Here is a 13,478-nt window from a genome sequence, read left to right as displayed (position 1 = left end):
TTATAATGTGATAGCAGAAAGACTGAGCAGATGCATTCTTCTGCCTCACTAGTGGTGTCTCAATCCCAAAGTGGCAGAAAAGATTTTTCATTGATGGGGTCAGCCGTACTGCGGCCTATTTTCAGTACCTCGGAACAAGAAGAGCAGCTACTTTGCCCTCTTACCCCCTCCGGGGGAGTCACTGAGAGATGCTGTCCTGCACAGTTGTCCTTCCGGACCTCTGTATGCCTTTCCCCCAATTCCATTAGTTCCTCAATTTCTAAAGAAGTCTATCAGGTTGAGGAGCAAGGTAATCTTCTTTGCTCCCTTCGGGCCTGGACAGATTTGGTTCCCCTTCCTTTGGCCTTGTCTGATTCAGCGACCATGGACTCCGGGCTCTGGCTCCAATCTCCTATCCCATCCAGAGGGATTAGTTCACCCGAACCTTTAAAACCTCAAGCTCACAGCTTGGTTTCTCCAATTCTGTTGCTTGCCAGGCGTAATACTTTCCTCCCCAGTTCATAGGATTATTTTAGATTCCCATAAGCCTTTCTCCAGGAAACTATAAAAACAAATGGAAAAAAATTCTCTTGCTGTGCTCGTGATAACATCATTGACCCCATCTCTGCTCCTATCAACAGTCTTGGCATTTTTAGCTTTGCTTTTTGAAGCAGGGGCATCTTCATCTACTATCAAAGTGCAACTAGCGGCTATTTACATTTAAGTAACGAGTTTGAAGAATGTTCATTAATTTCTCAATGTTGCAAAACATTTTAAAATGGACCTTGATGTTAAAGCCTCCATATAAGGATACACCTTGGGACCTAAATTTGGTGTTAGTCAATAGTGCATTCCCACTTTGAGCCTGCTGCCAACTGAGATTTAAAATTCTTATGTTAGAAGACATTATTTTTAGTAGTGATTACCTCTGCTAGAAGTCTTTAAGAGATTCAAGCTTTATCTTGCAAACCACCATGTTTGATATTTCATAAAAGACAGGATGTCCTTGAGAACAAACCCTTCCTTTTTACCAAAAGTGGTTTTTGAAACGAATATCAACCAGAAAATCAATTTAAAAGTATTTTTTCCCAATTTTTCAAACTAGTGAATATTGTTTATATTTATTAGACGTTCAGACAACTGCGCTTCTGTCGTCATAGAACAAAAGAAAAAATCTGACCAGCCGTTTGCTTGATTTTCAAGTACTAGAAAAGGCAATCCAGTCACCAAGGTAACCTTATCTAGATGGCGCAAAGATTGTATTTCCTTCATTTGCAGCAAGAGAAAAGTTGAATTACCGGTGCCTGTTAAAACCTACTCTATTAGAGCTGTGGCTGCTTCAGCAGCTTTTCATTCCAAGGCTTCCATGAACTATATTTGCGCAGCAGCAACATGGGCCACCTCACATACATTTGTTACTTATTACAAATTGGATTTAGTCTCTAGAGGAAAAATCATTTGGTTCTGTGGTGCTCAGGAATATTCTTTCTCGGGTCCTCCCAAGATCTAAGGTAGCTGAGGACTCTGTCCCATATGTCAAGGATAAAATGAAGATTGACAACATCAGTTAAAGAAATTATGTACTTGCCATAATGCATCATCTGTGTTATCCATCTTCATTTATCCTTGACTCCCCATCCCCCTTCCAATTAGGATTTTGGTGGAATGAATGATGGTCCTGGTTATGCATCTTTTCATATCTGACACCAAATGTGGTCTCTGTATGAAGATGGATAACACAAGTGGAATGTTATGGTAAGTACATAACTTCTTTTTTGTGACTGTTGATATTAATAAAGACTTGTACTCCATCATCCCACATGATGATGGGTTGTAATGGTTCCTGGATGCCATGGCTAAGGGTACCAACTTCAACCAGGCTGAAATTAGTTTAATTTTTTTTTCAATGTATGGAACTGGTGCTTAAAAACAACTTTGTATTTTCTGAGGGGGAATACTATAAGCAAAACAGGGGTATTGCAATGGGGGCAACCTTGGCCCCTGTTTTGCGAGCATGGTTTTATGGTATTGGGGAAACTCCGAAAACATTTGTTTCACTCCTCTTTTCCAAGGTCTAAGGTTTTATGAGGTACCTAGATGATGCATTTATCCTGTAGAAAGGGAACCTCACTAATGCTACAGGAATTTGACTTTTAAAATTGTTCTAATGATTTCTTGTACTTTTTCTGTCAAAAAAGTAATAGTTCGATAAATAAATGTTTGTGTAGCATAATGTCTAGGTAGCTTATCTGAAGGGAGGACGGAGTCTAGGTTATTTAGAAAAGAAACTTTTTCAAATGCTATTTTACATTTTACCAGTCTGCAACCTTTGTGGAAGAAGAGAAATATTGGTAAAGGACAGCTGTATTAGACTCAATAAGTTGATCTCAGATGATTTTGTGCTTAAATAAGAGATTGATAAACTCTACACTTTGTTCATTGATTGTGGGTACTCCTTGTCATTGTTGGGGGAGCTCAAAAAATGGATTCTTGAAGTTGGATGTACAATAGACTCCCTCTTACCTGGTCTTCCCTTAACCAGCCATATATTTGTCAAGATGTTTTCCATGAATCAATTCTAGGAAAGAGTACAGTGCACTGTACTCGGAGAAAACATATTGCTTTGTCCAGAAAGTAAAGTTAAATAACATATATTCATAATTTTTAAATCTGATTTACAATCTATAAATGCTATTTTGTTTGTTTTTTTGGATTAACCAGCCATTCATATATCCAGCCTAAGATGTGATCCCAGTGGGACCAGATAAGAGGGAGTCTACTGAAAAAAATACGGTCCCTTACTGAGTTGTCCCAAGGATTTGACTGTTAACAGGAATACTAAGATTACTGATTCAACTCAGGTTTTTGTTTAATCAATATAATGCTAAAATTTCTTCTGTAAAAAAATTATTGAATGTCACTGGAAGACAGTATTTGGTACTTTTGTGCTGCTTGACCAGTTGTGGGAGCAACCAAAATTTGTGTACAAGTACAGTAATAATTTAAAGGCTGTTTGAGAAAATAAATATGACATGCAAAATGTATCAAATAAGAATTGGGGCATGAAATGTTGTGGGACATGTAAGCAATGCAAATGTGTAACGGGACATATTTCTCAGTGTCTGGCTACCCCAGATTGCTCTCAGTGAAGGGACATTATAATTGTACTCCTAAGTGGGTAGTATACATTGCTTTTTGTTCCTCTTGCCCAACATTTTATGTTGGCAAAGACAGTAGGACATTTGCAGAATAGAATTTACCAACAGAACTATGCAGTCAGTAAAGGGCTTGTAGCTAATGCCTTATATAAACACTCAGCTATATGTTGTGATTTTTAAAAGTTTCCATTTAGTGTTCTTGAAAAGGTTACTTAATGCTTGTAACCCACCAGGCATTAATGATGTTATTTCCATTAAGCCTATGTTAAAAATCAAAGCTGCCAAAGTATAATTACTTTTTTGACTGTGTTTCATCTGATTACATTTGCTTGATTGGTTTAATATTTATAACAATATTTTAATATTTTGATAACTATTAAATATATTGATTAGTATTCTTAACGTTAGGGGCTTTATTGTGATGTTTTTGGTACATGTTATGCTTGTATAAGTTTGCAAGTTTTTTTGAGTTTGTGTACCTTTAAATGCTTAGAGTTTTGGCACCTCTGAGGCTATTTAAACCTTGTAACAAAATGGCTACCATGTTTCTGATGAGGGTCTGCTACTAAGGGGAACAAAAGCACTCAAAGTGTGGATTAAAGGTTCATTTAAACATCTGGTTCAGCGTTTTTTACGTTTTATTGTATTAATTCAAATGCTGTTTGGGTTATTAGTGAGTGTGAGTGTGTTCTCCAGTATCTGAAATGTCTATATCTCCAGTTTCTTTATCCATTGCTTATTTTAGATGAACTATGGATGACTGGTGTTTTCCCCTTTCCTCACTGTAGTGCGATCTCAGAGTTGTATATAATTAGCAGGGGGTGGGGGGCACAGCACCCCTGCATAGGATGTGTGCCAAGATTTTCAGCATTTTGGCTTTCGATGTTGTGGCATTTGATTAGATTGCTCTTAATTATAAAAGTATTCCCACTATTGTGTGTGTGTGTGTGTGTGTGTGTGTGTGTGTGTGTGTGTGTGTGTGTGTGTGTGTGTGTGTGTGTGGACAGTCCCATCTTCCAACTGTGACATACTGTATATTTTGATGACTGCTTTATTGAGAGCGTAATGAGCACATGTGAACCGCTTTATGCTTTAGGTGACAGAATTCCTTGCAGAAGTGGCTTCTCATCAACTTTTTTAAATTAAGGACACCTTTGTATACCCTTGGCTCTAGAAGGAAAGTTGAGATCAGAAACTACCCTGCTCTGATCAGCTAGACAGTGGTGTGATACATAAGTAAGCAGAGCAGTATGCACTTGTACCCCATGTATGCATGGATGTGGTATGTGTTTAACAGTGAGCTACAGTGGTGGGGCATCACTTTCAGCAATTCATCACCTTTTGAGAGATGAACATGCTGATTGACTCCCTTATTTGTGGCTTTAACCGTGTTCTGGAACTGGTGATAGGTTTTATTTGAATAAGATTTTTCCAAGAGTGGGCCACCCTTTAGACTGGCCCATCTGAAACTTTTGGAAAAATGTAGCTCTCCCATTTCTTCACAGTCACCTGCAAAATTCAGAGTGTTAAAGCCAGATCTCAGTTTTGTCATTTCATGGTGGCCAGAAATATGTCCTTTCAGGTTGTCAGGTCACTGAAAGCTGAGAATCTGTTCCATTAATACATGACAGAATAATCCCCCTCTGTGTGACAACGGCTTCATCTCTAAGTCTGGCTTTTCTAGTAGTCCCTTTTCTTTCCATGGAGACTTCCACTTGACCACATAAGTATAGTGAGCAAAAGACTTCTGAAGGGTTGATCTCTGAAAGTTCTGCTGGAAGAGGGATTCGGTTTAGGTAGAGAATTGACTCCTTTTTTGTCACAGTAAACTTATTGATTGGGGTAGGCATTCCCTAGCACTAGTGCTGAAGTGTGCTATTCAAGCACATTTTGGCACTCCAGTAGGAAGCAACAGAAGGGAATATCATGATCATTGACATGAGGGCCTAACTTTTTTAACCAAATATTTGGCAGCTTTCCAGTAAGTGTATTGAATAAATAAGAAATGTCATTTTTTTAAATTTATGTTGACAGTGCATCATTCCTTGCAATTGGCCTGACAGTTGAACATTGTACAATAATTTTTTGTTCAGCTCAAAAAAAAAAAAAAGGTTGCCTGTTTGTTGTAGATGGTTCTCCAGTCAGCGATACCTTTTGTGACTTTTGCTTTACTTCTATTTGTGCACATTCCTGCTGTTTTCTTTTTGTTACAGCTTAACCCTTGTCATTAGCAGACCAGCTGCGTAATCCAGGCTTGCTGTTTCTTAAGGAGGTCTCCACCTTTTCAATCTTTGAAGAGCCTGCCTTCTTGGTACTTGAACTTCAAGATTGATGGGGGTCTCTTATCCTCCATTTGAACCAATTGCTGTAGCAGCTTTCAAGTTCACTTTCGGTATTTGCCTTCCTGTTGTCCACCTGCACCAGAAAGGTTTCTTGATTTGCATGCAGTTGTAGAGAGTGGTAACTGGTCTTTCACAAGTGTGGTACCCTTTAACACTAATTCACTTTTCCTTCCAAAAGTGGCGTCAGGAGTTGTCCTTAAATGATTCCATTTATCTTCCAGTGTTTTCTGAAGTTGAAATCCAGTGGGAATGGGTGAGGAGAATAAAAGAGCCTTCATACCCTTGACATGTGCTGAAAGGGATTTGGGCAGTTTGTTCATTGTTTTTGTTTTAACTTGTGCTATAGAGTGGGTAGCAGTGTAACACTGGATAAGTAGAAAGCATTTCACTTGTGGTTTGGCCACTTTTTCCATGTCTATTTGTAGAATATGCTCTTTGCTTTTATTGGTGTGGCCACTTAGTTATCTGTAGACACTTATACCAACTACTTATTTAGACATTGTGATTCAAGAATTCTGTCAGTTCATTGCTTTAGGACTGCACCAGATAAGCGCCTCATTTGCCCTTGCCTTTAATTGACCTCTGGATTTCTCTGGCTCCTGCCACCCCTTCTTGTACTACTTTGGACTATTAACAACCCTTAACCACATAAGAGAGCCATCAAGGTAAGGTAAAACAGCTACTTACATCTCCTCCCAGTTTCTGCAGTGGCTATTTGCATCCTTCCACCATCTGTTTTAAATGATTACTTTCTTTACCCTAGATGATGCATGTACTGATACAGAACTTTATCAACTTATCCAGTTTACTCTCTTTAGGGTTAATATGATTCTGTATCTTTTTTTATAGGTATACTTGCTTAGGGTTTGTTTGTTTGTGTCTCTCAGCTTTTCCCGGTTAGGGGTCGCCACAGCTGAACTCCGGTCTGCTAATGATTGGTAGTTGATTTTTTTTACGTGCCAAGTTACCAGCTCTGACGCACAACCTTCAACGAAGGTACGCCCATTCACGTATGTCTCCATGCAGAAGATGCTCTAGCTGAGAATCGAACCGGACAGCGTCTTACTGTGAGGCGACAATGCTACCACAGCACCACCACCTAGGGTATAGGGGTTAAACTTGGGAGAGTAGGTGTTGGGCTGCTAGTTGCACTCTCACGCCATGTGACATTTCAGCAAGAGTTAGTAGGGGTCAGACACACTTCTGAGTATGGGAATTTGAGATTGCAAGACTTTTTCTGAGATTTCCAAGTTAGGGATCTCCGAAGAGGAAATCCTCAACAGTTCACTGTCAAGGATGAATTCACAAATCAGCTCAACTTTTATACTGCTTTGTCACAAAACACTTTAAAATTTCATCCATTCTTTATTGTCACTTTTTATTTTACTGTGTATTGACCAGGTTAGTCCCACTAGGCTATTGGCCTCTTTTCAGGGGAGAACTGAAGTGGTATTTATAATAACTATGGGAAATCTGACAAGGGCAGTGGGGACATCCCCTTGCTGTTTTTGATAAGTGCCATGGAATCTTTTACATCCTCCTAAGTTGCCCTTAACTTATTTATCATTGTATCTGAAGGATGGATTCAGACAACAAAATTGAAGCAAAGTAAATGGCTAACAAAAGGTAGGAAAAACAGAAACAGTTTAATGTATAGATAAGTGTGTTATTTCAGTAGTATTGCATGCAGACTTGTGGAAATGCAGAAAGCCTCATGTTTGACTCACTTCTCACGGTTCCAAGTGGCTGTCATTTGTTAGACCTAAACTTATTTAAAGTACCAACAGTACTTTATTGCTTCACAGCTCAGAGGCAGGGTGTTTGCCTGCAGTACTTCTGACCCAGCTTCAAGTAGTTTGAGAGTCTGTGTTTGGAATAAAGTGAGCTAGCTTTCCTTGGAGGTTAGATATGGAGTTTTGATCACTGCTGTGGTGCAGACATGGTTATGATGGGGGCCGCAGAAATCCCGGAGGCAAAAGACTTCAAGTATGGAATGCTGGTCAGTACAGGGATGTACTCTGACTGGCATTTTGGGCATTGCATGTATGACTTCAGAAATAATATAATAGTTCGCTCATACCCCCTGCTCCTACAGTATGATATGGTACACTCTTTTGCCCTACAACATTTTTCATTTAAAAGGGAATTTATTGTCCAGCTAATTATTGGGGTGGGGGTTCAGCAGACAAATCACTGGAGATGGAATTCATTGAAAACTTTTAAGTGATCTGCTAATGAATTACTAAACTGCATATTTTGCCAATGTAAGAACATGAGTGAGCAAGTGTTGTTCATTTCTTTATCTGGGATCCACCAACTTTGAATCTTAAGAATTTTATAGGTTTGTTCATTGCTCTCCTGAAGGTTGACAATGTAGCTTTGTAATTGTGTGTGTTCAGATGTCATTTTAAACCAGACTTGCTAGGAGGTAAAAATCAAATTGATGTTCTTGTTAAAGTGTTCTCTTCCAAGTGTTCCAAATAATCTTTTGAGAACTTGATAACTTACAACCTTAGTCTGCACAGAACTGAACTCCTGTATTGTGACACAGTTATGTAATGCTTATGGGGTTGACCTTTTTATGTTTTGTGTCCATCTTAGCTAAGAAGCTTCCAAAAAGTGAACCCCAGGCTAGCAGTGGTGCACCAGGGAGAAGTCCAGGAGTTGATCTTAATGAACAGCCACAGCAACCCAAGAGTCAATGCTGCAGCAACTAACAAAGGACACAAACCATGGTCTGCACTCTTTCCATGCATCCTCCTCCTCTTTAGATGGCAACACAGTTGGTTATGAAAATCCTTCTGCACCATGCTCCACTACCACTAAAAGCAGGACCTTCAACTGTGTGTCTGATGCACTCTTTAATGCTTTGAGGAAGAACAAATCTTCACTTGCTGTGGAACTGATTATAATCTGGGAGTTCAACTTAAAAACTGGTCTTTACTTTGTATTATAGATGCAAATATCTTGCAACACTTTTTTTCATTTCTGCTGTATAACAGTTTGCATTTAATTCTGTTTTTCTTTTGTTTTACAGTTCAGTACATGTATACATTTCACACAGTACCTCACATCCTTCTATTTTAAGTATCAAGTATTGCAAGATAAGTCTGATTTATATTTGTAGAATATTTTATGAAAAACAGATCTTGTAAACGGAACCTTTAACATTTAATAATCTTGAAATTTTTTAAGCTGCAGTGATCAGTTTTCTGAATTTTCTTTTTAAGTTGTGACTCAGTGTCACAGGGACCGCTTCAAAAACAAAATACTTCCATTATGTAACCTCATTTAATATAAATGCTTTGTCGTGTTTTGCCATTTTTCTTGATAAGGGAGTTATTGCTTCTTACCAGAATAATGATGAGCAGTGTTACACACAGTAGTACCAACTTTAAGTGGCACCTGATAAATGTCTCTTAGTTTAAGGTGACAACATTTTAAAGAAGTAGTGTAAAAGCAACAAACAGAAAAGATTTGTGCTTTTTAAAAAATATGAAACCTATTTTTCCCCTAAAAGAAAATAGGTTTTATTACATGACTAGAACAGCTGTTAAAAGCCATGCTTTATATGGAAGCAGGTTGCTGTAGATCAGTCAGTTTTGATGTACGTTGAGTGTAGGATATCATTGTTCTGACGTGAAGTATTGGGGAAGTAGCCCTGAGATATGCAAAGGAACAGAATTTGTGTCCACTTAAGTTATTATGCCATTCCAGAAATTACATTTTGTGCTATGAGTGGATTTTATTCTCTTGAATTTGATTGCTAAGGCTTAGTTACAAATTTTAGATAGCAGATATAACAGTTTTTGGTTAAAATTTGTAATTTGTAAGAGGTCTCTAAAATGGGGTGATGTTGCTTCCAGTGGAGAGTTTAGTCTTTACGGCTGCACTTTGTTGCATACATACACGGCAAAATAATTACCACTCCTATATTCTTGTTTTATGAAGCATTTGCTTTATGATTGAATATTCAGACAGAAGTTTTCTGCATTTAATTTTGGCCTCGGGCTCATTTTGTGCTGCAGCCCAAGTTTTGTTGTGGTGCTGGTGGGTTTGGTAGGTGTTTTCTTGAGGTTTGCCAGATTGTAAGCAGCAGTTTCATGAAATGTGTTATGTGCATGACTTGTACATTGTGGTAGATTTTGACAAAAGTAATAATTGACAGGAGAAAGAGAATTCAAAGAACATCTGACCATTTAATAAGGAGCAGTACTTCAGGAGTCTGAGAGCTGCAGTTATCTAGATGCATTATCTTTTCTAACTATGTATTCCATGATTAACTACTTTTCTAGGTCACACTGAGCAGCAGTGGAGTGTAGGTTGCTTGCAGCTCCCCCTCGAACTTTCTGTGAATATTTTTTGCTAGTTGGGCAGACCCCCCCCCAAACACACACACACACACACACACACACACACACACACACACACACACATACATACATACATACATACATAACAAGATCAGTTGACCAATTAATTTCAGGGTAGATTTCAATGTGAGACTAGCAGCTGTGATATGCCAGGATCTTTTAAATATCACAGTTAGTACCCTGGGCCCCACAAGTACAGTTAGTTCAGTGAAAGGGGGATTGGGCATCCCTGTGGGATATCTGCAGTTGTGCCGTGTATGTGGTGTATTGATCATTTGTTTATCTAGGTACTGCTAGCGGTCAGTCCACAAAATCTTAACAGCTTCCTCGGGTCTTTTGTAAGGAGTAAACCCTTAACCAGTCAGTGCAACACCTCCCAAACCATCGGAGACATGCTTTGATCTGTGATACAGGCAGGCACCTTCCCCTCTCTCACGTTGCAGATGCTATGCTCATTCTTACTAAAGCTGTAACAGGGCCTTGTAGAAATCCCTTCTTCTTGCACACACCTACACACTGTTTTAGTAGCCACTTGTGTTCATAGGCTTGGTTGTTGAAATGGTATTTACTAAAATTTAGAAAGGTAGCTTATGAAGAAATCATTACAGTAGAGTGTTTTGCTGCTTCATTGTTTGTTCAGTGGGATAAAGATTGTGATTAAAAGGCTTCAGGGAAAAGGTCCATGCGTTCAAGACATTATTACTGTACCATCTGCAGGGTTTAGAAGTACTGAATTTATAAAGATGGAACAGAAAAAATGGGATTAGCTTTGTGTGTGTGTGTGTGTGTGTGTGTGTGTGTGTGTGTGTGTGTGTGTGTGTGTGTGTGTGTGTGTGTGTGTGTGTTACATGCAGATGTTAGCCTTAGTGTCTGACTTTGTTATGCAGTATGCACTTTGAAATACTGGAGCATCTCATAGGCCAGATTTACCAGTGGATCAATTTTGTCTTGCACACTTTGTTTTGTGCAATAGTTTTAAATTCTTTGTTAAAATTCAGGGACACTGCAGCTTAAAAAAACAGCTGTTTCTTGTAACTTACTTTTAATCAGATGTTACTCGAGTCTTTCATTGTTTCATTGAAAGTCATTCTATGAGCAGTTTACCAGTGTATGTAATGTAAGTAAGAAATACTAAGTATAATATGATTCTTCTGTTATTAATCTGTGTTTATTTTACTGAGTTATTTATGTTAACTCCTCAAAGTTGAACAGGTTTAGGAGCCATATTTGAGAAAGGACAGTGAACATCTGGAAAACTACACCGGGTAGAAGGATCTGACTGCACCAACAAAAGAAAGAGGCCTTATTAAGTACTGGTTACAAGGGGTTAAAGTAAAAAGGGGGCAGTAGCAGAGAGAGAGTTTCTTCTAAAGAACAAACCTGGCTGAGTTTTGTACTCATTCAGAAAGAGAACACTAATTTGGATAATAGTGATTTGGATGAGAGTGACTGAGTTTGTGGAGAATTGAAAAGTCATTCAGAGATTAGGTTGACACTGAGCAAGTCTTGAACAAAAAAATGTGACTAAAGTGGTCTGCATGGAATGTTGTTTGTTCTTTAAACTGCTGATTTGCGATTGTAAGACTTCAAGTCAGTAGTTGTACAAAGGAATATTCATTGAATGGGACACACTGCAGCACAGTGATGTTTTTACTAGAGAGAGTTGCACCCCTTTTTCTCCAAGGCCTTGTGACTTGGAGTTGGTATACTGAAGACCCTTTGATTTATTACCTGTGGTTTTACTATGGGGGTTTCAGAGAGAATTTAAACGGTAGTACTGACTCCAACTGAAATTAATAAAAGCAAAGTAGAATTATTTGGGACGAAGTTTAGGTCCTATACGTTTCTTAGATGACAGATCCTGAACCCTTTATAAGGCCGCTGTGGTCTTGGGCTATGAGAGGCAAAAAAATGTATGGCTAAGACTTCCTCAACTGTGTTTTATCTCATCACAGTATTTGTTTGGGTAGAGAATTCTTTCTTTCAAGACATTAATGACAAATATATTTGAATGATGTTTTCAAAATGTTGGTTAAAGAGCAACATGAAGAAAAAGGATTTGGTAAATAAAATGTTGGTGCTGTTCTGTAATGTCGAACCACTAAAACTCTGTTATAATCTGAAAGGGTTAGCACAATAGTGCAGCAGGCAGTACTGCTTGATTCCCTGACTTTGTCCTGGCTGCAGTGCCTTCTGTGCGGACTGTTTGTCTTCCTCCTGCCTGTATACTGGATTTAACCCACATTACAAAAGGTGAATTGATAAGCCTGTAAATTGTCTGCTGGTGCATACTTTTGTGAATGTCCTGCAGTGGCCTGGCTTCCCATCCCGGACTGGTTTTGTGACTTGTGCCTGTTATATGCCAGAATTGGCTCCAGGACCTCCACAGCCCTGAGAATGATAAAACAAGTTTCAATAAATGAGTTGTAGCGTGAAATGCAAGATACGTGTGTGTATACACACACACACACACACACACACACACACACACACACACACACACACACACACACACACACACACACACGTGGAGTCTTGCTGAATGGTTACAAGGATCCAGTTTGCCCTTTCATTCCTGCTGTTGAGGTGAGCCACACCCATTAGTTCCCTGGAGAGTGTGAAATCCCCATGGCAGATTCATTCCATGTCCATGTCAAGAACCTAATTGGCTCAAATACTCTGGGATGAGAATCTGATTTGAGGGGGTGGAACAGTCTGCAGACATATGTGAGCAGATCTAGCACCCTTTTCTGCATTTGGCCTGAAGGCTATGTGATAATTGTAATTCAGTAAAGAGCTTGCTGTGCTACGTGACATTCCTCCCAAGTCAAGTAGTGCAATTCCCATGCAGAACAAGCCTTCTGGACTCCTTACTGTGGGCAGTTGTCTACCCTCCAGTATGCGATGCTAATGCAGCAAGTTAAACTGCCTTCCCTTCCCCCAGGATGAATGGATGAGCACCAACCACTTTTTTGTCTGGTAGAAAGGTAAGACATTTTGCTGCAATTAAAAGTTCAGCTGAAGTAAACGCCTATGTATCTATTCTGATTTATTTTGGGGTGCATTTAGAGGATTACTTAAATTTGCATGTTGTACTTCTTTGTTATGAGTGCTGTATATCTGCTCTCTCCTGAAATTCATTTTTTGTTAACATTATTGGTATTTATATTTGTTTTGTATACGTCTATAAAGATAATATCTTTAAAGATCTCTGCTGTCATAATATGTGTGTGTGTGTGTGTTTGTGTGTGTGTGTGTGTGTGTGTGTGTGTGTGTGTGTGTATATATATATATATATATATATATATATATATATCTTTTTTTTATTTTTTTTATTTTATGTTTTAGTCCATTGCAGATGGTAGAATCAGTCTGTAGCTGTTACATAGGTTTATTTTTGTAGAGAAGGGCTCATTTGTGTGCCATAGTGCATTTTCATGTATGTAGAGTATGTGGACTCTTAAATGCCTGAACACTGCTGATTTATATTGGTAGTTATTTAAGTAAATTTGTTTTCCAGAACAGAACTTTGGTCAGACTGAGAGAGTTTCAGGCTAGTCCAGTGTGTGTATCACAGATTTAAATGCTTATGCATAGAGATGATATAATACGTACAATGAAGGGAA

At 38.7% G+C, this 13,478-nt stretch overlaps 1 protein-coding gene across 4 annotated transcripts in view; it reads left to right on the top strand.

Annotated features, from left to right (window-relative positions):
- RAB5B (RAB5B, member RAS oncogene family) overlaps positions 1-12,880 on the top strand; it is a 121,528-nt gene extending 108,648 nt beyond the window's left edge. For all 4 annotated transcript variants that reach the window (XM_044083768.1, XM_044083770.1, XM_044083767.1 and 1 more), the window contains one exon: positions 8,081-12,880. In XM_044083768.1, the coding sequence (XP_043939703.1) occupies positions 8,081-8,196 (116 nt within the window). In that variant the 3' untranslated portion in view covers positions 8,197-12,880. The remainder of the gene's footprint in view (positions 1-8,080) is intronic.
- Positions 12,881-13,478: the final 598 nt, after the last annotated feature.

Source organism: Protopterus annectens, chromosome 9.part0 (genome assembly GCF_019279795.1).
Source record: "Protopterus annectens isolate FY-2018-M chromosome 9.part0, PAN1.0, whole genome shotgun sequence".
Classification (NCBI taxonomy): domain Eukaryota; kingdom Metazoa; phylum Chordata; order Ceratodontiformes; family Protopteridae; genus Protopterus; species Protopterus annectens.
Note: the sequence above shows the minus strand (reverse complement) of the source record. Positions and strands in the feature narration are given on the sequence as shown.